General features: G+C 63.8%; 10 protein-coding genes and 1 pseudogene across 10 annotated transcripts, besides 1 other annotated feature; all 11 read left to right on the forward strand.

Annotated features, from left to right (window-relative positions):
• Nucleotides 1–367: 367 nt before the first annotated feature.
• On the forward strand, nucleotides 368–694 carry LMXM_21_0882 (conserved hypothetical protein; the record flags this gene model as incomplete). Its single annotated transcript, XM_003875292.1, has 1 exon — nucleotides 368–694. The coding sequence occupies one exon, from the start codon at nucleotides 368–370 to the stop codon at nucleotides 692–694; it is 327 nt and encodes a 108-aa protein (XP_003875341.1).
• A 902-nt stretch (nucleotides 695–1,596) lies between these two features.
• LMXM_21_0883 (conserved hypothetical protein) lies at nucleotides 1,597–2,208 on the forward strand (the record flags this gene model as incomplete). Its single annotated transcript, XM_003875293.1, has 1 exon — nucleotides 1,597–2,208. One exon carries the CDS (start codon nucleotides 1,597–1,599, stop codon nucleotides 2,206–2,208), a length of 612 nt encoding a protein of 203 aa, XP_003875342.1.
• Nucleotides 2,209–3,968: 1,760 nt separating this feature from the next.
• LMXM_21_0885 (putative mis-match repair protein) lies at nucleotides 3,969–8,060 on the forward strand (the record flags this gene model as incomplete). Its single annotated transcript, XM_003875294.1, has 1 exon — nucleotides 3,969–8,060. One exon carries the CDS (start codon nucleotides 3,969–3,971, stop codon nucleotides 8,058–8,060), a length of 4,092 nt encoding a protein of 1,363 aa, XP_003875343.1.
• A 1,118-nt stretch (nucleotides 8,061–9,178) lies between these two features.
• Nucleotides 9,179–11,017, forward strand: LMXM_21_0891 (annotated as a pseudogene).
• Nucleotides 9,179–11,017: a sequence feature.
• Nucleotides 11,018–12,824: 1,807 nt separating this feature from the next.
• LMXM_21_0895 (putative aspartyl-tRNA synthetase) lies at nucleotides 12,825–14,750 on the forward strand (the record flags this gene model as incomplete). Its single annotated transcript, XM_003875295.1, has 1 exon — nucleotides 12,825–14,750. The coding sequence occupies one exon, from the start codon at nucleotides 12,825–12,827 to the stop codon at nucleotides 14,748–14,750; it is 1,926 nt and encodes a 641-aa protein (XP_003875344.1).
• Nucleotides 14,751–15,688: 938 nt separating this feature from the next.
• Nucleotides 15,689–16,936, forward strand: LMXM_21_0901 (hypothetical protein; the record flags this gene model as incomplete). The annotated part of the gene is made up of 1 exon (XM_003875296.1): nucleotides 15,689–16,936. The coding sequence occupies one exon, from the start codon at nucleotides 15,689–15,691 to the stop codon at nucleotides 16,934–16,936; it is 1,248 nt and encodes a 415-aa protein (XP_003875345.1).
• A 412-nt stretch (nucleotides 16,937–17,348) lies between these two features.
• On the forward strand, nucleotides 17,349–18,641 carry LMXM_21_0905 (conserved hypothetical protein; the record flags this gene model as incomplete). The annotated part of the gene is made up of 1 exon (XM_003875297.1): nucleotides 17,349–18,641. The coding sequence occupies one exon, from the start codon at nucleotides 17,349–17,351 to the stop codon at nucleotides 18,639–18,641; it is 1,293 nt and encodes a 430-aa protein (XP_003875346.1).
• Nucleotides 18,642–19,325: 684 nt separating this feature from the next.
• On the forward strand, nucleotides 19,326–20,138 carry LMXM_21_0910 (conserved hypothetical protein; the record flags this gene model as incomplete). Its single annotated transcript, XM_003875298.1, has 1 exon — nucleotides 19,326–20,138. The coding sequence occupies one exon, from the start codon at nucleotides 19,326–19,328 to the stop codon at nucleotides 20,136–20,138; it is 813 nt and encodes a 270-aa protein (XP_003875347.1).
• A 453-nt stretch (nucleotides 20,139–20,591) lies between these two features.
• LMXM_21_0915 (histone H2A) lies at nucleotides 20,592–21,131 on the forward strand (the record flags this gene model as incomplete). The annotated part of the gene is made up of 1 exon (XM_003875299.1): nucleotides 20,592–21,131. One exon carries the CDS (start codon nucleotides 20,592–20,594, stop codon nucleotides 21,129–21,131), a length of 540 nt encoding a protein of 179 aa, XP_003875348.1.
• A 594-nt stretch (nucleotides 21,132–21,725) lies between these two features.
• Nucleotides 21,726–22,124, forward strand: LMXM_21_0920 (putative histone H2A; the record flags this gene model as incomplete). The annotated part of the gene is made up of 1 exon (XM_003875300.1): nucleotides 21,726–22,124. One exon carries the CDS (start codon nucleotides 21,726–21,728, stop codon nucleotides 22,122–22,124), a length of 399 nt encoding a protein of 132 aa, XP_003875349.1.
• Nucleotides 22,125–23,375: 1,251 nt separating this feature from the next.
• Nucleotides 23,376–24,380, forward strand: LMXM_21_0940 (conserved hypothetical protein; the record flags this gene model as incomplete). The annotated part of the gene is made up of 1 exon (XM_003875301.1): nucleotides 23,376–24,380. The coding sequence occupies one exon, from the start codon at nucleotides 23,376–23,378 to the stop codon at nucleotides 24,378–24,380; it is 1,005 nt and encodes a 334-aa protein (XP_003875350.1).
• Nucleotides 24,381–24,819: the final 439 nt, after the last annotated feature.

Below are 24,819 nucleotides of genomic sequence, written 5' to 3' on the forward strand. Positions count from 1 at the left end.
ACTTTGCAGCGAGATGAGCGAAATGGTAAGACGGCGCGGCAGCATGCGGCTTGTGTGCTCGTGTGTGTATGCGGTGATGAGGATGTGCCGCCAGCCCTTCCCCTCCCCTTTCTCCCCGCCTTCGCTTTCTTCCTCCTCTCGCCTGCTCGCGCTTAACTGTGTCTGCCCGTCTCTCTCTCTCGTTCATCCTGATGCTCAACCGCCATTCACGCACGCGCACCGCTCTCGACACCGCCGTCGCCACATCCTTGTCCCTTCGACATGCGCGCGTTGTTGCGCATTGCCTGTCCCGTGGCAGCACAAGAAGGGCGGCGCGCTCTCTCTCTATCTGTCCTCCTTGAGGTTGAGGAGTGAACACAGGTGCAGCATGAGCGGACTGACGCGATGGTGCGTGAACACCATCATCCGTGTTTGGGAAAGGACGAAGAACACCGCCAAACTTGTCTACAACGTCGGGGATCAGCTGCGCATCGTGTACAACACCGCCAACAGCCACGATGAGCGCAAGCGCGACTTTGACGCCACCGTGCTGCGAGCCGGCGGCTTCATAGCCGCGACGGTACTCTGCGTCATTGTGGACGCGCAGGGCGGTGTACCCAACACGCTGCGATGGCTGCGTGCTCTTGTGACGACGGAGAACCACGCTAGCAGCGGTGCTGTGGATGCTGCGGCCCCCACCGTGGCCACGCTGTAGCGCAGGGAGAACGACACAAAAGGGCGAGATGTAAAAGGTGCCGCCGCCGCTCCCGATGAAGGGGTTGGCGGTGGTGGTGGTGATTCTGTTAGCGGCGCTATCACCTTGCTCTCCGTCTTCCCTCTCGTGGCCCTCTTCCTGCCCGCTCCTTTCACACTCTCTCTCTCTCGCAAGTGCCGTCCCTTGATATAAGGAGGCAGAGCGCATGCGCAGCTCCGGTGGAGGAGGTGGGCGGGGAGAGAGAGTGGGAGGGAGGGGACGGGGCTTGGTGTTCTTCTCCCCTGTTCAATGCGATGCGAACTGCCCAACTGCCTTGAGAAGGCGGCAGCGCTTCAGTGCGTCTCTCTCTTACACACACACGCACGTGCGCGCGCGCATAGGTGCCTGTCGGACGGATTTGGGTGCGTGCCTCTCCCTGCGCTCACCGCCGCCTCATTTCATGCGCTGATACCCACACACATGCCCCGGGGCTGACGTACATCTCGCTACACTGGGCGTGGGGCTGTAGTGCACACGTAAACAGGGACAGACACGCAGACAAGCGGAGTTGAGCAACCTGAGTTTCTCTCATGCATCAGCTCACTTGCGGCGCCCCCCTCACGACACGTCCGCCGCCGCCGCCCTCCTCTCCTCTCCTCCCCCCAACATCGCCGTACTTTCTGCACCAACACCACCACCTCTGCTAGCTTGGCCGGCAACACATCATCATCAGCGTCATTGCCCGCGATATCGTCCCGTGCAAGCGCGATAGGTTGTGCTCGACATACGCATGTGTAAAACCAGCCACAGCGAGCGCACGTTTTATGTTCTGGCACGCCCGCACCCGCAGCCATCTCTCTACACGTCTGTAAGCATCTTCCCCCCCCCCCAACGACACACACACACGCACGCACCCGCTTAAGATGCCCGCTGCGCCGAAGAAGGCCACGAACGGTGGCACACCGGCGGTTGTCGCGGCGGAAGCCGTCCAGTCGTCATCGAAGAGCAACCGTCTACCATATCGCCACCCTTGGCGCCTTTATCTCCCGGTAGCCATTATGTTCGCGCTTCTCAACAACCTCGCCTTCAGAGTCGAAGTGGATGCCACGGGCAAGACGTTGGTGCTGCCCGAATACGTGCGTGCAGCCGCCATGGAGCGCTACGCGCTGCGCAGATCGATGGCCGCCGGCCAAGGTCCGACGGAGCGGATCCCCTTCAACGCATTTTTGTTTTTCGAAGAGGACGTGATGGGGACACTGCTTCAAGCTGGCCTCTTCCTCTTTGGCAGTCACTCTGGTATTCAGGCGGTGTGCGTCCTCGCTTGGCTGATACACTTGTTCGAGCTCGGCGTGTGCTTCCGCATCTGCTGGTCCTGCAACGCGTCCTTTCTAGTGACGTTGCGCTACATGTTCTGCACGTGTGCCGGCGGCTTTACGCAGCTGTCGCCGCTCATCAAGGTGAGGGATGCGTGGGTGGAGGAGATGCGGGCCACCGCCGCCGTCCGCGCGGTGCCGAGGTCGAGGAAGAATGAATGAACGCGCCGGCGCACGTCCATTCAAGGAAGCGGAATAGGGGAATGGAGCGAGGCGATAGCGTGATAGGTGTGGTGGGGTCGAGGACAGGTGCGAAGGGCATCGGAAGGTGTTTTCAGTCCTCGTAACACGGCGACCTCTTCCTTCCCGATCACTTCTTGTATGTGTGCGCGAGTGTGCGCCTTTCAAGCGCCGTCGCTGGAGCACGTCTGTGCACCACCCGGCCCTGCTCTCCTTCGCATGGCCGTCCACCGCAGCTCCGGTGACGCGGCCACGGCGACGACGGCGAGGAGGGAGGGGTGAGAGGAGGGTGACACTCATGTCTGTCCTCCTCCTCTGTTGTTTTCGGCTGCGTTTTCATATCTGTGCGCGTTGACGTGTGTGCCTCTGCCACTCCCCCTCCCCTCCCCCTCCTCATCAACCACGCCAGTCACGTGCGCTGCCATTCGCCGCCCCCCTTCCCCCCTCTCTTCTTCACTGGCCTGCATCTTCTCTCCATCGACTTGGATCTCGAGTGGGACTCTTTCTCGTTGTGCAAACACCGACACATGAAGCGAACATCAGCACATCATTAACCACCGCGGCCCTCCCCCTCCCCCAACTCCGTGTCGTGTGGATGATTAGCCCGCCCAGCTGCTGTTTGCGCGCAACTCAGCGCGCGTACTCACCGAGGTACATGTAGGAGGACACACACCGCCAGCCAGCCTAAAGTCCGTGCCCTTTCCTCGCTCTCTCCCTTTCTATCTGTAGACTCGCCGCGAGTGCGTGGACCTCCGTGTGCATCGCTGCTCGCCCTCCTCCTCCTCCTCCCGTCTGCCCGTCTTCTCATTTTCCATTTAGTATTCACGTGTGTGCACCGCGTCGTCACGTCCCGTCCCCCCTCCCTCTCCCGTCCTTCTCTCTGTCTCTCTCCCGCGAGAGCATACGCGCGAGGCCTCTATCACGGCGGCACACATCCGCAGAGTTGCATGATTTCGCCGTAGACGGACGACGACGGTAGCCACAGGCGTGCGCACGCACAGGTGTGCGCGACTAGCGTCTGCACGTCCACATCCCCTCTTCTATCTGTTGCTGTACACGTTCGCCCTCCCGTCCCTCGAGAGCAGGGAGGGGGACCACGCAAGGCGAGTCTGGGGCGGAGGGCGGCTGAGGTGGAGACAGAGAGACATGCGCAGATGTTTACCTCGCCCACTGCGTGGAACGAGTTGTACGGGCCGCCACATGCACCAGCGCCGCCGCCTCTGGCGGCGTCACGGAGGCACGGACGCGTTTTCGCTGCTGCTACCACTGCTGCTGCTGCTGCTGTTACAGCCCCATCGCACACGCTTGCAGACGGCGGGGTTGGCGGGCCGTTTTCGGGGTGCGCGTACCACAGGGCAGTACCGCCGCCTGCACATGGGCTCTTCGTCACTCCCACGACCAGCGGTTTCTGTCCCGCGTCGTCGCACTACACTGTGGCGTCGCAGCCCGTGCGCTGCTTCCCGCTACCGCCCACGCCGGCAGCGGCACAGACATACTACGAGTCGTATCCCTACACGTCAGTGTATAGCGGAGACGGTGGCGGGTGGTCACGTGCCGAGAATGCGCCCACCGAGGCAAACAACTCAGAGTCAGTGGGACCTCCGGGGACAACCGCTCCGTGGCGGCATGGCTCGCGCGGCCCGCATCAGCTGCTGCTGTCACAGCTACGAGCCAGCGGTACTATGGGCTCCGGAGCAGCTGGAGGAGTGTTTGGAGCAGGCGCCACCGCCGTACCGTATGCGATGCATACAGCTTACTCTGCGGAGATGGCGGCTGGCGCGGTGGAGGATGCCTGGAAAGGTGACGCAACCATGCGGTACGACCCTGGTATGCCAGGAGCTCGTCGAACTCGGCACCGTCCGCCGCCACCGACGCACGGCAACCCCATGAACGACTGCCGAGGAGCGACGCCGTGGCCCGTGACTCAGTCGATCGCCCCTGTGGAGCGCAGCGAGGCCGTGCAAACGACGACAGCGGCGGCCCAGGACGCTTCCTGGCTTCACCATGCGGCGTACGCGAGTTGTGAAGACCGCCGCCAGGCAGCTGTCGGCATCAAGCTTGCCGCTCACACGCCGCATGACGTCGATGGGCGCTACACGAACAGGCAGCTGGTTGCTCCGCCGCCGCCACCACGCCCTCCCTCACCGCTGCACGAGCACTCCGACCAAGGGCAGCAGCCGATGCATGAGTACAGCTCCATTTCGGACGGTGCCCGCCACCTCAACTCAGCGCGGCATCGATCAGCTGCTTCGGCCGCCGCCCTCTTTTTCCACTCTCCCTCCGTCACCGGCGGCTTCGCTGGCTCGCCTTGCGCCGGCGGCTCGGCAGCCTTCCGGCACGGAAGGCGGGCTGCTGCTGCCACGTCTGCCGTCTCTAGTACGGCGACCTTTGCCAGCGCGACAGGAGCGTCGGCGATGGTTGCCACAGCCGCCTCTGCCGCGGCGGCCCAAGCCGAACCGTGCTGCGTTGCGGCGCTTATCTTCAACAACGCCAAGGAGGTCGGCGTCGCGCTCTGCGAGTTGCCGTCGCTGACCGTGTCTCTCTTCCAGTACGGGGACACGGCCACCTTCTTCAAGACAGCATCGCTGCTGCACACACGCAACCCGGTCGAGGTGCTTGTCCCATCGACCGCCGTCGACAGTGAGCTGGTGCAAGCGGTGCTGCGGCAGCACGGCGCCCACATGACCTTCACAAGCGTGCAGCGCTGCTTCTACAATGCGGAGGAGGGGGTGCGGCGACTGTCGCAGCTGAAGTCGTCGACCGAGGCGTCACTGTGCATTGAGGACACAGACCGCTACCTGTGCGTGGCGGCCGCTAACGCAGTCGTCTTGTACATGGAGCACGTGAACGATATGCACCTGCTGCCAGGCTCCGTGCGCGTGCGGGCAGAGGCGCTGGAGCATTACATGGAGGTCTCCCGCACCACGGCACGGGCGCTGCAGATTATTCCGGACACCGCGTGCGTGTCAGCGGCGGCGGCGGCGCCGATGGAGTTCATGCGCAACGCAGCGAGCGGCAGTGAGAGGGCCGACCGGCAGCAGCGGGTGCGCGCTCAGCGATATGGAGCGGCGCAGACGGTGATGTTTTTCGGCCACGACCTTGCCGAACTGCCACTGCTGCAGACGGTCGCGCTTGTGGACGCCATCCCACGCGCCTGCACGGTCATGGGCCAGCGCTACCTCCGCCGCACTCTTCTCCAACCGCTGCGCGACTGCGTTGCTGTCCAAGGCCGCCACGACGCTGTCGAATGGCTTCTCTGCGAGCCGAGGCGACTTCACATGCTGCGCACACTTCTACGGCATACCGCCGCGCTTGACCTGGAGCGCTTGACGGCGACACTGACCCATCGATCACGACGCGAGAGAAGCAGCGCTCAGCAGCAGTCGTACCTGGAGTCGCTGCAGCTGCTCTGGAGCGCTCTGCCCCACCTGGAGCAACTACACGTACAGCTCAAGGCCTACCTGGGGCCGCTGCTGGGAGTGCAGGCACCAGTGTATAGAGAAGGCGTACCGTCATCGACACCATCACTACTGCCGAGTGGCGGCTCAGACGCGGCGGCGCCGTCCCACGATCTGCGCAGCACCGCAGCGCACCCTTCAGTACTGCACAGCATCGCCACCGCGCTAGGGCAGTGCCGCTTCCCCGAGCTGGAGACCCTCATGGGCACCTACCTCGAGCGCTCCGTGCTGCCGTCGGTCGTCGGGGACCATGAGAGGAGCGCCGCGCACTACGGAGCGCTGCATGGTGCCGACACCGGTAGCCCACAAATCCCGCCGTGCGTGTCTGCGGTGGCGCAGCAGCAGCAGCTTCCGCAACGGCGGCGACGACGACTGCGCAGCGACGACGGCGCCGCACTGGACTCACCTCGGCACCCGCAGGAGCGGTCGCAGCGCGTCGCAGCCGTCTTTTTGCGGCTCCTTCGCATGTGTTTCCTTGTGCAGGCTCCGCATAGCGGCGAGCTGGACGCACTTCGCACGCGGCTGAGCCTCCGCATCTCCGACATCACCTCCTACGCGGCGGAGCTGCGCGCGACGTACCGGATCTTCTCGCTGCGCCTGGAGCCGGACCCGGTGAAGCTGTACTGCTTCTCCTACGCCGTTGCAGAGGAGGCGAAGGCGCAGGCCGGTCCCTTCACGTGGCGCTTTGCAGGCGGCTCGCACTTCGCTTTGTATCTTTCTGCCCTGCGTGAACAGCAGCTGCGGCGGCAACAGGAGCAGCACCAGGGTCAGGGGCGGACCCTGCGTTGCTCTCAGTGGCACCCGCCTACTTCTGCCGGCGACTCGTTGTGCACTGTCTCGTCGTCCCCTCCGGCGGAGCTGTCACGGCACACGAGCGATGCGGACGGCGCCGGATTCGACTCCTCCGCCATTGATCCTTTTTCCCCTTCCATGTCCGGCACGAACCACACAGCCTCTCGTCAGCTGCGTCGCCGCAGAGTGCGGTGCAGCACAGAGGAGCTCGACTACCGCTGCGCCCGGGCACAGGAGTGCGTCGCCGCGGTCCTGCAGCTGCAGCTGCACAGTGTGCAACCCCTCGTCCGCGCCATCCAGCATGAGTTCCTCGGCTCTCTGCAGGCTACCGTAGAATCGGTGGCGCTGCTGGACACTCTGCTGTGCTTTGCGCTCTACTCGCTGACACATCAGTGCACGCGACCGGTGCTGGTCGAGCTGCGGACGGGGTCGACGACGGCGCCACACGTGCGCACGTCGATGGCAGAGCTACCTGGGAATGGCGAGGCAGTGGCTTCTACAGGGCGGAGAGCCACCTCAGTGACAGGCGGCGCCGGGGCTTCGTGGGACAAGATGGACGAGTACACCAACGCCACAAGCGCCGCTGCCGGTGTAGGGGACCAGAGAGGTGGAACAGCCGCATCCGCGGGGACGTCCGAGATGTCCAGTGATGCAGCGACGCCGTCATGCACGCCGTCAGCGGCGGCGACGACGGCGACAGCGACGCGCCACGCCTCTGGAGTGCGTCTCTGTCTTGAGAACGCGCTGCACCCCTCCGCGACCCAGCGGCGGCAGCCACCAAGCCGCGCGGTGGCGCGTGCAGGACTGTCGGCGCGGTTGACAGGGGCGGAAGTGGTGGGCATGGCCAGGCCAGCCAGCGACTCCAGCGGTGGTCTGACGATGTCGTGGGGTAGGGACGACGGTGAGGTTTGTGTCGTCACCGGCCCCAATGCGTGTGGCAAGACGACTTTGCTCCGAATTCTCGGACAGTACTTCACCCTTGCGCAGGCGGGCTGCTTTGTGCCTGCGCAGCACGCGCAGCTGTTCCTTGCCGACCGCCTCCTTGCCCACATGCTGTGTGATGAGCTTCCCAGCATCATGCACTCTTCTTTCCGGCGCGAGCTTATGGAGCTGAGCGAGCTGACCCACGCCGCGACGGCTGAGAGTGTTGCCCTTATCGACGAGCTCGGCCGCAGCACTACCACCGCACAAGGCTTCAGTCTTGCCTGGGCCACGGCGCTCCTCCTGAGCGACCGCCGCGTGCACTCAGTGCTGACGACGCACTACGCCGGGCTGCCCAGCCTCGTACGGGCGCGACCGACGCGCGTCGTCGCCTTTCACTTCCGTGTCACCTTCCAGCATCTGGCGGCGCGGGACGGGAGCCGAGACGGCGTGGGTGACTCGAGTCGGAGGGGGCCAGCACGGACACGCATCATGACTGCTCGCTTTGGTCACACGCTCTTCCCTGGGCCGTGCCCGCAGCGTTGGTACGGCCTCGCACTGGCAGAGGAGCTGCAGTTTTTCGAGCCGGTCCTGGCCATGGCGCGGCGCACACGAACGCGCCGATCGCCAACGGAGGCGCACACAGAAGAGGATGAGGTGTGAGGCAGGGATTTGAGTGGTGAATGGGCTGTTGGGGGGGGGATGGGTGTGGCACCACGTAAGGCGGCCGCTGCGAGGCAACGGTGCCACTCCAGGTGCAGCGATGCCCATGCGCGTGTGCGCTGTGCGCGTCTTCGCTGCACGGGTTAGCCGCCGACGACCTCAACCGATCCCTTCTCCAGCTCAGCCGTCCCCTCCTCGCTCGCCCTCCGTCTTTGCCCGCGCTACATTGTGGTGTGTGGGCCTCCTTCCTCGTGGAGGCGCGCCCGCTGCCCATGGAGCACCTGCCTCCCCCCGTCGCCGTTCGTCCACGCGCCACTCCGCCCACGTTGGCGCGCATCTGCTTGCGCCCTTTGTTTTGTTTTCGACTGTGTTTCCGCTTCTCGCTTCCTGCTTCGCCACCGCTGCTTCCAATGAACCCTTCCCCCCTCCCACTTGCCGTTGCTCGGGTGACGGTCCTCTTTGCCTGAGAGACACCATCCCCTGGCCGTGCCCCCACCCTTCCCCCGTCTTGGCCTCGCCGTATGCCGCTCTACACAGACACACACGCACGGTTGCCTCGACCCTTCCCTCTCCCGCTGGCCATGTGGGCGAGACAGGCGAAAAAGGCGCAGGAGGCGGCATACAGCCGTGCATGTCGCAAGGCAGTGAGGGGGGGGGTGTCGACAGCCGTGCCGCCTCCTCCTCCTCCTTTGCTCACAGGAGGTGTGCACTTGTTCATCTCCCGCCTCCCTCCCCCTTCGCCTTCGTCTTTTCAGCGCCTTGTCAGCACTCTCTCTCGCTGCTCCCTCGCCACCCTCCCCGCGTTTTGGTTTGTGCTGTGCACTTCTGCTCAACGGGCGCCATGGTGGCTCTGAAGGCGCCGCTGCCACCGCGCCCAGAGGCGGCGGCACCAAACCTCGATGAGGTGCAAGTAGCCTTCCGTGAGCTTCTAAAGCAGGGCGCAGCCTGAACATGCCACATGTGGAGGCGGCGCAGAACGCGCTGCAGGAGGTGCTCCGCGAACACACCCGCCTCCTCACCTACGTGGAGACCCACTCTCGACCGAAGGCAGCCGCAGCGTCGGCCACCGCGGACGACGACGATGGCGATACCAAGCCTGCGTGTACACCTTCCGGGTCATGCACGACCGCGCCATCACGACAGTGCAGGATGGCGTCGTGGCTGCCACGCAGCAGCGGCAGCGGGAGGCGGGCAATTTCTCTCGCGCCAAGGCATCGCTGGAGGCCTCCTCCTCGCCATCGCTGGCTGAGGGCGTTCTTCAGTGCATCGGGGCCCTCATAGAGTCGCTTGGCTGGGTCTTGCATCGATCCATCGCTTGCGGTGGAGATTTGCAGAGCTACTTGACATCTATGCCGCAGAAGCTCGGTGGCTTGTCGACGCACGCCCTGTCAGCGTCCGAGCCAGGCTGAGCAACATTGTCGTCGTCATCGACGAGCCCCACAGCGTCGAACACCGCTGTTGCTGGCGCCGTCATCGTCTTACCGGCATGGCTGCATCAGGCAAAGGTGGATTTGAGTACGCTGTCACACTTTGTCTCCAAGACGTACCCGCACGGGCCCTGGTTCGCGCACCACAACCGCCACGCCGTCGTGCGCAGCCGCCATCTCTGTCATCCGTCAGACGTTGGTGAGGCACCGCTCGAGACGCTGGTGCGCGTCGCCTCGCGTGTCCACGACAGGGACGTGGAGGCGCTGTCTAAGGTGGTTCTGCGCGTCGCACAGGCGCACACACAGTGTCTCGCGGCGGTCCGTGCGACGAGCGAGGGACCGAGGGATCGGCCAAGCCTGGCCAAAATCTTTGCGCCGCTGAACACGTCGCTGAGCGAGCTGACAGCCACGTGTGAGGATGTAATTCGTCGCCGCGAGGACGACTGCCTGCACGCGGACGCGGTGCTCGAGGCCGGCAATGTCTTCACGTGGCTCGCAGCCGACTCGGAGCCGTGTGTCGTGATCGAGGAAGCGTTCAGGAGCGCCAACACGTACGTGAACAAGATCACGGCGAGGGGGAACGTGCAGCAGCAGCAGCAGCAGCAGAATGGCTGCGCTCTTGGGCAGCAGGAGCTGGCCAAGGCGACCGTGACGTGGGCCGCAATGCTGCGCGAGGCACTGGAGCGGGTGGTGCTACTGGTGCTATACCGCTACCCGAGAGCCGTGCCATGGGGGGAGTCGCTCGAGTCACCGATGCCCCGATTCATAAGCGGGCCACGCCCGCCCTCTGCCCCACGCGACCGCGGAGAGGCTGTACCTGTCTGGCGACGCGCACAAGCGGCGGCCGAGCAGGTGCTGCGCCGTCAGACGCACCCGTCGTCATCGACAACCTCATCCGCAGCAGCGCCAGCGCCACCCACGCGTCGCACACAGGATGCTCTGGTGGTGGGAGCAATGCCGCCGCCAAGCACGACGTCCAAGTCCGCCGAGCCGCAACCGGCAGACGCGCAGCAGTCGAAACCGACGCCAGAATGCACGCTCGACGCCGTCACGCAGACGTGGACGGTGCAGGACTACCACCAGCCCCTTGTCGGCCCCGCCTCAGGGGCGAAGCAGGAGCCGGTGCTCGTCGTGCTGCCAGAGGAGAAGCTCGACAGCAGCCACCTCGTCCGAATCCTAGACTGCTTCAACACCTACATGACGATCCCGGTGAGGGTGAGGGGGGTCGCTGTGGAGCGCTGCCGGAACTCGAAGCTGCAGCTGGCGAGCAGCGTTGGCCCGGTGCGGATCAGCGATACGGAGCGGCAGGAGGCCCTCATTCAGACTTCAGCGCTGGGCGTGCACGCGGCGAAGGTGAACGGGCTGACGATCTACCTCGCAGAGGAGTGTAACACACCCATTGTGACGAGAATGGCGTCCAACGTGAACGTCACGGTCATGGCGCGCATGCCGGACGGGGCGATCAAGAGGTGCGAGAGCTGGCGCTGCCGGAGCAGTACACCACCATCAAGGAGGCAGACCAACTTGTGACTCGTGAAGTGACGTACTCCGGGTAGCGACGGCACCTGCGCCTGCCAAAGACGAGCGACTGGAGCGCTGGGGGAGGGAGATGCCGGGTGACCGGCCGCGCCATGCGGCGACTCGCGCAACCGGTCCGACACGCTGCACGTTCGCCTACACGTGTACGCATGGTTCGGGCCTGCGCTCTTCTGCCGACCTTTCTTGCTGCTTCGCGTGCTCCCCTCCCTGCGTGCTTTCACCTGTGCGTTTCGGGCTCACTTGCCTGTCGCACTCTCCCCGGAAGTGCGTACATACGCCGGTGGAAAGCGGGGGGGAGGGGGTGGCGGTGCGGCGCACCTTCCGTGATTTGGATGCTGTACGTGCCTCTTCTCTCTGATGGCAGGTGAAGGAGGGCGTAGCGCACACACCCACGCCTCTCAGTGCGCGGCACCTCAGAGTCCAGTGCCCACTTTCTCTGGAAGAAGCCAGGCAGCCTCCTCCCCATCCCCTGGCAAACGCCAGAGCCACTTCTGGTAGTGACGGGGTCAGGTGCCTACGCCGCAGGAGAGGGAGGTCAGAGCGATGCATCGCTGCTGGTGTCGGCGGTGGGGCCCTGGATGACGTTGCATCGGAGTGACCCGCGACAGTGAGCACTATCTGTACCATCCACATGGTGAGCAGGGTGTCACCGTGACGCGGGCGCCTCCCACCCCCGGCCCTCACACACCGCCCACTGGTGTGGGGAGCCTGGGCGCCACCGCGAGGGGGAGACGCACCCGGTGGCGGCCGGCACGGTGAGGGCGCGAGTTGAGGCAGCGGCCTTGCTCTCCGATGGCTGGCTCGATGCATTGTTGTGGCGGGTGCGTGCGTGTGTGTCTACGGCTGCCATCGCGCCACGCGAGGTTGGGCCTGTGACAGGGGGCTGGAGGGAGGGGCGTTGGCGCTCATGTTGACGCAAGAAAAGGCGCGCCTACGCTTTCGCGGCACGGGATACGCGACGAGCAGATAGGCGTGCGTCCTCCTCACTGCCTCTGCCCTAATCTATCTTTGTGCCGCCGAGCTCGTGTCTGTGCGCATGCACGTGCGTGTGCGGGTGTGCGCTCTCGTTCTGTGATCCCCGCGCAGCACCCTTTCCGCACAACGCATTCCGGGGCGCGCAAAGGTGCACGCACCCCGGACACACAGAGGAAGCATGACGTGTTGAGGACACACAAAGTCGCCTCTCGCTTCCCCATCCCTCCTCGACAGCCGCACGCCCTCAAGCACGCTCTCTCTGTCTATCTCACATGGGTGCACCGGCACCCCCACCACCGCCACATTGCGCATCCGCGGCTGTCAGACCAGAACCGACCGAAAAGTGACGCGAGCGCACACGAGACGGGACCGCGGAGCGGAGGAGGACTGCGCCGGCCACGACGTGCCCCTTCTTCGGCCTGTGCAGCATACGCCGTCTCTACCATGCGACACGGCGTTTCGCATGGTTTATGTCCTCCCCCCTCCTCCACCCATCCACGCCATCGTTCTCGACTCCTCAGCTGCTGCCGCTGCACCATTTCGCTCCTCTCTCTGTCCGTCATCTCATCCCTTCTCTGCCATGTACCGTCGCCATCGCACCAGCCTATACACGCGCGCAGGCGCACACGCAGAGGTACAGGTGCCTCCCCCCCACTCCCACACACGCGTACGTGTCGCGCCGACGGTTCAGCAGGAGAGTTTTGGCAGTCGCACCCCTCCCCCTTCCCGACTACACCCCTCCTCGTCCTTCCTGCGGGGCACACATCACCTTCACGACGTGCTCTGAGGAAGGAGAGGCGCGATCGAGGTCCAACAGTGCCGGATGCTGCGGGTGTCGCTTGCCTCGTGCGTGTCATGTCGCCTGCGTCGCGTTGCCGGACCCACGTCCTGTGCTGTGGCCGCAGTCGTCGCCGTTTCGTCTTCGCCAACGGTGCCCAAGAGATGGACATCTCTTCCCAACGCACGGGTCTCCGCGCAGCGCTTCTGCAGTACGAGCGCCAGCGGTACCCAAAGTGCTTCCAGCATCAGCTCGCCCCATTGCTCCGCATCGTTTCCACCCTCTACCCCATCTGCTGCCCCAACGGCGGCAGGCACGTTGACCAACGGCGCCATCTCGGGAGGCGGCTGCGGCAGGGCGTGCCTGACTGCACACGGCGCCTCCATTGCTTCCCTCCGCGCCGCCTTTCACGGCAGCTGCGTTGAGAGTGGATGCGTTCGCGAAGGCGACGAGGTCACCGTGCGGGCTCGCTTAGAACGGATGCGCGGCCGCGGCAAGCTTGCCTTTCTTCACCTCCGGCAGCCGCCGCTGGAGTCCGTGCAGGCAGTGTGCGAGGGCAAAGAGCTGACGAAGCAGGCGAAGAGTATTACACCAGAGTCCATTGTCGATGTCACGGGCGTCGTGCGCCGCGCGGACACCCCTGTGCAGTCGACCACGTGCCAGGGGTGGGAACTGCAGGTGACGGCGCTGCATGTCGTCAGTCAGGCGGGCACCCCGCTACCGTTTCCGTATCACGACACCAACGCAAAGCTGGACACCCGCCTCAACCACCGCGTTATGGACCTCCGCACCGAAAAAATGATCGCGACGTCGCGGCTCGTGTCAGCCCTCGGGCAGAGCTTCCGCAACGAGCTTCTCGCACGCGACTTCATCGAGGTGCACACGCCGAAGCTGCTTGGGGCCGCTTCGGAGGGCGGCAGCAACGTGTTCCGGGTGGACTACTTTGAGCGCAAGGCGTACCTGGCGCAGTCACCGCAGCTGCACAAGCAGATGATGGTGATGGGCGACGCGATGCGGGTGTTTGAGGTCGGGCCGGTGTTTCGTGCCGAGAATAGTCTGACGCATCGGCACTTGACGGAGTTTGTTGGTCTTGATGGTGAGATGGTGGTCAAAGACAGCCACACGGAGGTGCTCGACGTGCTGGAGCCAGTCATGTGCGCCGTTCTGGCGCACCTCACACAGCAGCACGGCAACCTTATCGATGCTCTCTGGAAGCAGCAACAGCAGCAAGGGGAAGGCCTGGAAAACGGTGGCGGTGATCCGCAACCTGCCACCGCTGCGGAGCCGCCTCGCTGTGGCAGTCACGGCCACGCGCCGCGTGATGTGTGCTGCCAGGTTGCACTGGAGCGCATGGCGTCCTTGGGGATCACCACAGACACCTCTCCGACGACGCGGACACCGTTCAAAATCTCCGCGCACGTGGATCCCTATCACGCTCGCGTGGGCGGCGACGGTAGCGGGTGCCGCGTGCTGCGCATGAGCTTCGCAAACGCGTCGCAGCTGCTGGCGGACTGCGGTGGGCCAGAGGCCATGGCGGACTGCACACGGCCCATTGAGGACTTTACGCTGCCGCAGGAGCGCCGCCTTGGCCAGCTGATAAAGGAGCGCTACGGGGTCGACCTCTACGTGATCGACGGCTTTCCTTCCTCTGTCAGGCCTTTTTACACGATGCCGGTGGACCCATCGATGCCGGATGGCCCAACGCGGAGCTACGACATGTACCTACGTGGGGAGGAGATCTGCAGTGGCGCACAGCGTGTCCACCAGATCGAGCTGCTGGAGCAGCGACTGTCGGCGAAGAAGGTGGACAAGGTGAGCGTGAAGGACTATGTTGACTCCTTCCGCTACGGCGCGTGGCCACACGGCGGCTTCGGCCTGGGGCTCGAGCGCATTGCCCTCTTCTTCCTCGGCCTCAGCGACATCCGGCAGGTGTCACTGTTCCCACGCGACCCGAAGCGGATCACCCCGTGAGGCCGCCCACCCTCTCGTCCCTTCTACTTCAGAAGAAAGGAGAGGGGGCGAATGAGGTGATGGACTGACGCAGTACGTGTCCAGGCTTTCGACGCCGTGATGCTTCACCAACGCCCGCCTCGCACATGCACACCAGCAGACTCAGAGGCGGAAGGGGGGGGAGTGGGCGCCGTATGTCTGTGTGTGTGTTTACGCCCTGTTCTCTCCGCGCCCTCGCCGCCCAACTCTTACACACACGCACACTTGTGCGCGCACGCACGAGTGTGCTGCACATCATCGAGAAAGGGTAATCACCAAAGAAAAAAGAATGAACGAAGCGAACACGCGAGCCTCGGCCACAGCACAGCTCCCTCTCCACAACAGCAGCAGCAGCACAGCGCCAACCCACTCGGCAAGTATTTTGGAGATTCGCGGGGGTGACAAGAGGGCCTTGCCTGTGGTACGATCGTTTCTCCCTTCCCGTTACCGCCGCCCCACTGCCAGGTCACGTGCAGGCCGGTGCGCGCATCGGTGATGGATGATAACGATGTGCGTCTCGGTGTGTGTGCTTGAGCGATGCGGGAGAGACCGAGGGAGGGGGGGTGGTTGAGGGGGAGGGGGACTGCTCTTCTTTCCGCCCCATGCCGTGACGGCTGGCCTCGTGGGGAGGGGCGCCGTCGGACAGCCATCTCCCCACCTTCATGTGCTTTTCACCGACGCACACCCCCTTAGCGGTGTTGTGGTTACCGTGCCACAGCGGCTCTGCCCCCTTCCCAACACCAGGGACGACTTCGCCCTATCTTCCTACCGCATACTCCGTGCTTGCATTCTTTTCCCGCCTTATCAGCCATCTTCTCGGCGTGCGCACACCCTCTACAAGGGACTGCAGCACTGTGCATTCTCCAGGCCCGACACAGACAGGCCCGCGTGCAAGCACTGGCACATGCACACATCTCTCGATGCTCAGCGTTTTTAGGTTGAGCGCGCTCCCGGCGAGGCGGCACCGCACCACAGCCTTCCACGAAACGCCGCTTGCGTCTGCGGCACGTTGTCATTGCCAGTGGCACAGCACCTTGGCGGCTTCCCACTGCGGCGAGATAGCCGCAGTGCCAGCAGCGCGCCGCGCTGATCCCTCTCTGGCAACCTCTTCTTGCTCGGCTCAGGTGCTCTCTAGGCACAGCTGCCCGACAGCAGCTCTTCTTGCCGACACCAGCGACAGCGCGCTCGTCACGCTGCCCTACTGCCTTGCGGAGGTGCAGGAGAAGGTACGCGCGCACTTGCGGTCGCTGCTGGTCCAGCGCCTCCTTGCCCCCCTGCTCACCGAGTCCTTGGCAGACCTGTTTGGAGATCAGGACGGCGAGGGCAGCAGTAACACGCATCTAGACCGAAGCAGCGACGCTGCGGCCATGACCTCCGCCGTTGTTCACAGTGTCACTCAGTCACTGAGCGCTCTGCGCTACCTCGCCTTCTCGCACCAGCATCCGAAGCTCCGGCATCCTACCTGGGCACCGCTGTGGGAAGCGAGTCTGTTATCGAACACACCACCCTCTGCGGAGCCGTACGCTGGGATAGGCGCGGGTGCCAAGCGGCCTGACGAGGCAGCGGTCGACGCCTTCGACATCCACGTCACCCTCATGGGGCAAGATGCGGCAGAGACACTTGTACGACCGTGCCTCGGGGAGGTGGCGCCTCTGCTGGGCTGTCGCGCGTGTGGCTCCTTCCGCGCCGTCACCACTGCCGCTCGTAACACGATGTCGGCGGCCCTCTCAGCTTCCACGAAGGCGGACGCCTCGTCAGCCCAACCTGCTGCGCCATCGCCATCGCCATCGCTGCCGCCTTCTTTGCCCGTCGTCACCTACTGGGAATGCTGCCGCGTAGACTCCTATATTCCATCCTATGTGCAGGTGCAGGCCGCCGTGCGCCATCTGCTCCTCCGACGCCGACCGACGGTCGACTACACCGCCAATGCGTGGTCAGCAGCGGCTGCAGCGTTCATGTCGGTGCCTCAGTCACCGCCAGCACGCCCCTTGGCGCTTGTTGCGGTGGTCGTGCCAGACCACCTGACAGCGCTGTACTCAGAGTTTGTCGACATGCTTGAGCGGGAGGGCGGGGAAAGGACGCAGCAGCGCGGCGCCACGTGTGGTGGGCCAGTGCATCTTCTTCTCTTCAACAGTAAAGGACTGGCGCGAGAATATGCCGTCGTGTAGGGGGCTTTGTGTGTGTGTGCGTGTGTGTGTGTGTGCGTGTGTGCGAGCGCTTCCTGCTGTGCATGTCCGTCTGCGTCCCTGGAGCGCATCTTCACGAAGGGGCGTGCGCGAGCTCGACGAAGGGAGAAGAGGGCCCGCGAGGCTGCGGCGCGAGGCTCCCGCATTGGTGCGCGCGCGAGGCTCTCACTGTTCCTTGTTGAACATGCCCCGGGCACTTGAATGCGCAGACTCGCACGTACTGCGTCGCGCATGTGGGTGGTTCCATGTGTGGAGTCGTCCCAACACTCGCACCATCTTCGCTACAGACGCTCTTACCCATCTTTCCCCCTCTCCTCGTCTGCCTGGCCACGCGCACGTGAATGTGGACGCGTGCACCCAAGTGATTCTCCACCACAGTGCGTCGTTGCCGAGAATGGTGACGTTGCCGGGCTGCACGCTGCACATCGCCGTTGATGCGGATCTGTCCTCCAACTTTGACCATCTCTACCCACCACACGCGGGCTCCAACTGCGTTGGTGTGTCCTCCGTGGCCCCGTCGGCGGGGCATGCGACCTTGTTTTCGAACCTTCTGCCCCGCACCTGCGTGCGGGGTGTGCGCCAGGTGAACGCCGTCTCGCAGACGGTGGTGCTGCGTGTAGCGTCCGGTGCCTCCAGCGCCGACAGCAGTGGTGCAATCATGCCTGGGTCAGCTTCAGCGCTGACAAGAAACACATACGCGGTGGTGGTGCTGGATGCACAGCAGGTGCCGCCGATGCTGTCGGCCGCGACGGCGCGCCGGTGCCTACCGCACTTGAGTGGTGCAGGCCCGCTGGGCTGGTACCTCGACGCCGTTGTGGCAGGGCTGCAACAAGCGAAGGAGGCGGAGGAGAACGAGGCATGTAGCAGTGGCGCCGAATCCGCGTTGACTGGCAAGGACATGAACAGCTCACGCACGGACCAGCCTGGCACCACCACGCGAACGCTCCCAGCGCGACGCCGCGGCGCTGACGGCAGTGTCGTCCACATGTCGCTCATTGTCGTGCCGAACGCCACAGTCGCACTGAGTGGGCTGAACAGCACGAACGTGAACGTGACAAGCGCCGAGGCCGCCGCCCTCTTCAGCGCTGCCGTCGCGTGGAGCGCTGCACGACGTGTGATGACGGAGGTCAGCGATGTGGAGGCGCCGCTCGCTGATCGCAGCGCTTGCGGCGCGGCGGCAAGAAGGTCGCACGTTGTGCCCGTGGAATTAGACCTGTGCGCCACCGCTGCCCACGTCCAGCAGGCGACGCAGATGATTGCCGCACTGGGTAACAAGCTGCTCAAGTCGTGGCCCGCTTCCGAGGCGGCTGTCGGCTCTACCTCCCTATTCGCCAGTGATTCAGGTGAGGCAAGCATTGTTGATGCCGCTGACGTGCGGCCAGACACACAGCGCAAGGTCATCCCAAGCGACTTTCACGCTCTGTACACCAGCATGCTCACGGAGGTGTCCTCCTTCTCGGAGCGCAAGACGATGGCGGCGGTAACAGCCTTCCCCACCATGTGCCACCTCTTGGAATACGTAGACAGTATCGCGGAATCCGCACCAGGCGCTCAAGATGGCAGCGACGGCGATGTGGTCGTTCACGTTCCGGGTGCAGTGTACAGCACCAACTATGGCGAGCATCGCTCATGGAACGTGCTGAATAGTGCTGTCATCGAGGCGCTCGTGACGGAGTACGAGCGCTAGAGCTGGGTTGTGGTGGCGGCGACAGAGAGGCGCATGTGGCGAAGCCCCTCCCCCCTCCCTCCCCTGCTGCCGTACACCTCTTCCCGCCCCTCCTCTCTTCTCCCCAGTCTCTCTGCCGGTGTGCAGCAGAGCGGTGTCTCTCCCCCTTCCGCCTCCCTCCGTCCCCCCGAATATGCACACACACACACACACACACACGCTATAGTCGGAGGGGGGAGAGGAGTGCTACTATCGCTGCCGCTCCTTCATTGTGGAGAGACCCCATGCTTCATCCTGGTGCGTGGTGTAGCAAGTTCTGTGATTCCTGACATGGGATGATGGGGGAGGGGGGAGGTGGAACCTGCCTACGTGTCTCCCTTTCTTCTGCCTTACCTGCTCTTCCTGCACCCTTCCCCCTGCCCATCCCACCGAGTCTACTCTGTCCTCGGTGTCCCCTCCGCGATGCAATACGTGTGGTGAGTGTATATATATATATATATCGGTGTGTGTCTCTCACCGGGGTATGTGCGCGTGCGCAGGGACACTTCCGACGTAACACACAATTTGACGGCTTCTCCCTCGTCTTCTTCGTCTGTTTCCTCGCCCACGCACCCCCAGATACGCCGTACGCGCGGCCCGCGCTCCTCGCCCGTCCATCATTCGCCTTTACAGCCCCTTCTTCGTTCTCTCCCCCTTTTCCCATCAATGCCAGGTGCTGCAGCCTCGTCCTTGGAGCAGCGCCTTGCGCAACTGGTGAAGCGCTTTGATGTGATCGAGTCCGGCTTGAAGGACTTGCAGCAGCAGCTGCTGCTGCGGCACGCCGCCCCTGATGGAGCCGCTGCCGGTGCAGCCTCCTCGGACGCGTCGTTCTGCGGTGCAAGCAGCGCTGTCAAGGCACCAGCGGACCTGTCGGCGCTGCAGCCCGACCCAAAGGATCCCCTGGAGGTGGCGAAGCTGCGGCGCCATTGTCTGGACAGCGGGCTGCACTCCACCGAGTTCATGTGGGTGCCGTCGAACTACTATCAGGAGAACCTGCAGTGGCGGCGCGACGCCCTGCACGCGCCGAGCATTCGTCACCTGTGCAAGACGATCTTGATGGAGAACACACATTGCACGAACAAGGACTGCGCGGACCGCAACAACTCGCGCTACTACCTTGTCGTGTACCAGTACGTGGACCGCTTCAACTCCGACATGGTCGGCCGCGCGATCCAAGAGCTGAACCCCGGCGTGGGAAAGAAAAAATTTAACTTCCGGCTCGCTGATCCGGCAGAGGCGGAGAGGCTGACGGGGGTGTGCAGTGGCGCCGTTGCCCCGTTCGGCACTGCTATCCCGATTCCAGTGATCCTGAGCGTCGGTGTTACACAGCTGGCACCACCGATCTTCTACGTTGGCGGTGGCCACGTGGACTGCAAGTGTCGGCTCGACACGGCGGAGTTCATCCGGGTGTCAGACGTGATTGTGGCTCCTATCAGCGTGCCTCTAACGGATGAGGAGCTTGAGCAGATCGCGGACTAAACGTGGGCAGCACAGACGCGCGCACCGAGGCGGTGGGGGAAGGCGACACGGCAGTACGTGTCCCGATAAAGAGATGCGACGCCGCAGTCGTGTGCGGGTGCGCGAGAGGCAGCTAGTCGCGGTGGCTACTAACGACTCCGTGGGACGTGAGTGGCCCCTCGACTGCCCCACTTCCCCTTCCCCTTTTCCCTTTACCCAAACACAACGCATGCGTACGCGCAGACAACGCCCGAAAATTCGGGCAGTGAAAGCCACCGTCACGCACATCATCGAGGCACCCGTTCACAGACTCCAAGAGCGCAATGATCGTTACGCTGTGGTGCGGTGGTGCTCCGCGGTGCAGCAGCAGCACTCTGCCGTTGTGCTGCCCCTCTCTTCCGCCTGCGCTCTGCTGCACTCTCCCCATCTCCTCCACACACCCCACACTCTCGTGATGCTTTTTTATTTATTTCCATGTGTGCCCATCGATGCACACACCGACACGTCACACTCTCTACCACCATCTGGGCACAGCTTCATTGCTCTCCATCACCTCCTCTGACCGACACACCCACCCCCTTCCTCTCTCCTCTCCGTAAACATGGCTACTCCTCGCAGCGCCAAGAAGGCCTCCCGCAAGAGCGGCTCCAAGTCCGCGAAGTGCGGCCTGATCTTCCCGGTGGGCCGCGTTGGCGGGATGATGCGCCGCGGCCAGTACGCTCGTCGTGTCGGCTCCTCTGGCGCCGTGTACATGGCGGCCGTGCTGGAGTACCTGACCGCGGAGCTGCTGGAGCTGTCCGTGAAGGCGGCCGCACAGAGCGGGAAGAAGCGGTGCCGCCTGAACCCGCGCACTGTGATGCTGGCCGCGCGCCACGACAGCGACATCAGCTCGCTCCTGAAGAACGTGACCCTGTCTCACAGCGGCGTTGTACCAAGCGCCAGCAAAGCTGTGTCGAAGAAGAAGGGCGGCAAGAAGCTCAAGGCGACGCCGAGCGCGTAAGCCCTCCGGCTTGACAGCGCACACGCGCCGCTGGTATGTGCGCGTGTGCGCGGGCGGCCCCCACTTGGGGACCGGCGATGAGGCGCATCATACCTCCATAGAGACCTTATCTTTCGTTTTATGGCTTCTCAGATGACCACTGGATTCCTTCCTTTCTTCGGTTTCTCTCCGCCCCTCCGCAGAGGGTACGGGTCAGGGTAGGCTCGGACAAAGCTCACTTCACCCACGATGAACCACAGCGCTCTCTCTCTTGACGGGGTACAGGCTGTCGCCCAGTCGCGCGTATCTGCGTGCGGACCCGCTCTTGCGTCCTGCCCCACCATTCGTCGAATGGCGCGCTACACGCATGACAGGCGCTGCTGCAGCACAGGCTCCCTGCGGTTGCCGAGTGCGTACATGTCGTTTCTACTGCTGTGCTTGCACTGCATCTCAACTCGCTCTCTTCGCGCATCCGCCCGCTCTTCCTCCCTCCTCGCGACTGCGTTGGACCTTCCGTGCCGCTGCGGCACAGCCCGCCGCCTTCCACCTCCTACACACACGCTCATACCCTCATACAGCACTCGTGCGGACCGATACACCCACCCCCTTCCTCTCTCCTCTCCGTAAACATGGCTACTCCTCGCAGCGCCAAGAAGGCCTCCCGCAAGAGCGGCTCCAAGTCCGCGAAGTGCGGCCTGATCTTCCCTGTGGGCCGCGTTGGCGGGATGATGCGCCGCGGCCAGTACGCTCGTCGTGTCGGCTCCTCTGGCGCCGTGTACATGGCGGCCGTGCTGGAGTACCTGACCGCGGAGCTGCTGGAGCTGTCCGTGAAGGCGGCCGCACAGAGCGGGAAGAAGCGGTGCCGCCTGAACCCGCGCACTGTGATGCTGGCCGCGCGCCACGACAGCGACATCAGCTCGCTCCTGAAGAGCGTGACCCTGTCTCACAGCGGCGTTGTACCAAGCGCCAGCAAAGCTGTGTCGAAGAAGAAGGGCGGCAAGAAGCTCAAGGCGACGCCGAGCGCTTAGATACCCTTTTGGAGGCTCTGTTGCCGCTGAGGAGAGCGGAGTCGCACTGGGAGTCGGGCGGGGAGGGGGATGTGTACATGCCTGTGCGGACAGGTGTGGGCACCGGAGCAACCGGAAGCGTTGTGTGCAAGATGCACGTCTTCTGAAGGCATCCGTGTCTGCTCTGTCGCCGTGTTTAGTCTCCGCCCTCTCTCCCTCCCCTTTCCTCTCCCCCGCACGTCTGTGTGTACGTGTGTGTGTCGCTCATGCACACACGTACATGCCCAGGCAGACCGACCGGCATGCGACACGCGAGATAACGCCCCCCCTTCGCCCTCCATTCATAGCAACAGACATGCCCACCGATATATGTATACACCCAACTATATATATATATATACACACACACACACAACGATGCACTCCGTGTGCTGCTGCTGCTTCTTTTGCCTGCTTCCTCTTCAGTGCCCTCCGTGAGCTGGGATGCTTCCTCCTTGCTTCCACCCTCCCTCCTCCCAATGTTGCCGAGCTAGGGGGCGCCATCTTCCCCTCTCCCCCTCTCGCACTCCCTCCCCCCCCGCCCCTACCGGGCGACGCCCCCAGCAGGCTAGAAGATGGGGGTGGAGCACCGCCCCCCCCCGCTCACTCTAGACTGCCGTCTTCCTTCCCACCGACTCTCTCTCTCCCTCACATCTCACATCAGCGAGGGGCAGGTGGTGGTCACACGTGCGCAGACGCGTCGGTGCAGGCGTCGGGGCACACCTCGCGCACGGGCACGTGTGCCCAACTTTTCGCCCCTCCTGTTGTGCGACGCCCAAGCGTCCCCTGCGGTGAGGGGGGCGGGCGGGCCCGATGCTGTGCTCGCTCTCTCTTCCTCCATCCGAGTAGATTTTTTCACATGTACGTATGCGTATGTCACTTACTTCTCTCTCCCTCCTCCGCCTCCCTCACCCTCCCTCACCCCCATACACACGCACACACGCGTTGTCCTTGCCCACTCCACCATCATGCACACCCCCAACCCCTTTCACTCCTGCCGCGGTGGGCTTTGGCCCGTCGACTCGTCGGCGTACAACGGCGGCGCGTCGCCACAACTACGGCGATGTGGCTACCACAGAGTAGGCAAGCATCACAAGTGTGTGCGCTCGCACTGTGCGTGGACCTTCGTTTTTTTGCTACCCCCCCCCCTCCCCCTCCCCTGCTCGGCTCTCTCACACTCTCACACTGTACACTGCTGTTGGTGTTCGCGACTGGTCTTGCTCGCCTCCAGGCATGCCGTCCTCTCTCGAGTCGCCGCTGCGCACGCTCTTTGGGTCGCTGGAGAAGAATTACCCGCAGTACCATGACCACCTCGCGCAGGCGCACAAGATGGCGTGCCAGGCCTCCGAGGCGCTGGACAAGGCGTCACCGTACCTCGCCAAAGCGGCCAGCTACGCCTCCGTCGCAAAGGAGCAGGCTACCACGCTTAGGCTGGACGAGTTCGGCCCGATGTTGCTCGGCCTCGCACTCTGCTTCTTCGGCGGCTCCTACACAATGCTGGTCGCTGTCGTTGAGACAGTGCACCTGCTCTGCTGGGAGGATCTCAAGCACTCCTTCCAGGTGTTGTACCACAACTACGAGCTGGCAGCGGAGCAGAACTACAAGGACCTCTGCGTCGACACCGATGGCAACTGCGTGACAGACGTGCAGGAGGTGTGGGACGGCGACATGCTCTCTCGTAAAGCTGCGCTGTTCCTCAAGTCGGTGGACATTGAAGCTGCTCAGGCGGCGGGCCGCACCATCGGCGCTGCAACCATGTCGGTGATTGCGGCGTTGCGTGTGAGGTTTGCCCGATCGCTCGCACTCGGCGGGTCGCTGGCGAGTATGGCGATGACTTATATCCCGCTGGAGGCAACGCTGAAGGACGCGCTGCCAGTAGAGCACAAGAAGTGGTCCGGCGTCATCGCGAAAGCGGCGGCTAACGTGATCGCCATGACGCTGGCGTCCATGATGTGCGGTGCCATTTGCATGATGCACTGCTGCATCCGTGGCGCGCACATGTTTGTACAGCACGCCGTTCACATCGCGAAGGGCTATGGGCTGCTGGAGGATGACATGACGCTGGACAGCCCCAAGGCGACGGCGCTGGCTGCCATGGTCGCATCGATGGGGCTTCTCTGGCAGGTGACGTACACCGATGCGAACCCTTTCCCCATCAACATCCTTCTCCTGCCCTTTACGGTGGCCGAGTACGTGCTGTTTTTCGTCGTGAACGGCTTCCTCTTCGCTACTCCGTAGTGGGGGTGGGTGGGCCCGGTAAGCGCGAGAGCAGCCGAAGACGGCGAAAAACAGAGGAGGAGGAGGGGGAGGGGGGGGGCATGCTTGTGTCTACGTGTGCGTGGTGATGATACACGTGACATGCCCTCCTCCTCCCGCGCATCTGTTCACCTCCGCCCTCCCTGCCCTTTCTCTCCCCGTCCTGTTCCTCCTGTCCGTCCGAGGGTCTCACTCCGACACTGTGTGTGTATGTGTGTATCTTTCGGTCCGTGCGCCTTTCTCTGTATTTAGATTTTGTGCTTGTGGACTGCTCTCCCTTCTCTTCTTCCCTTTTATTCCTCGTGCTTCCGATGACGGCGCACGTGTGCCCTCCAGCACTCCTGCCTTCTCTCCTCCCTGCCTTCCCCTGCATCCGCATCACCTTCCCAATGAGGGCTCTGCCCCATCGAGATGGGAGGGA

This window comes from Leishmania mexicana, chromosome 21 (genome assembly GCF_000234665.1).
Source record: "Leishmania mexicana MHOM/GT/2001/U1103 complete genome, chromosome 21".
Taxonomy (NCBI): domain Eukaryota; phylum Euglenozoa; class Kinetoplastea; order Trypanosomatida; family Trypanosomatidae; genus Leishmania; species Leishmania mexicana.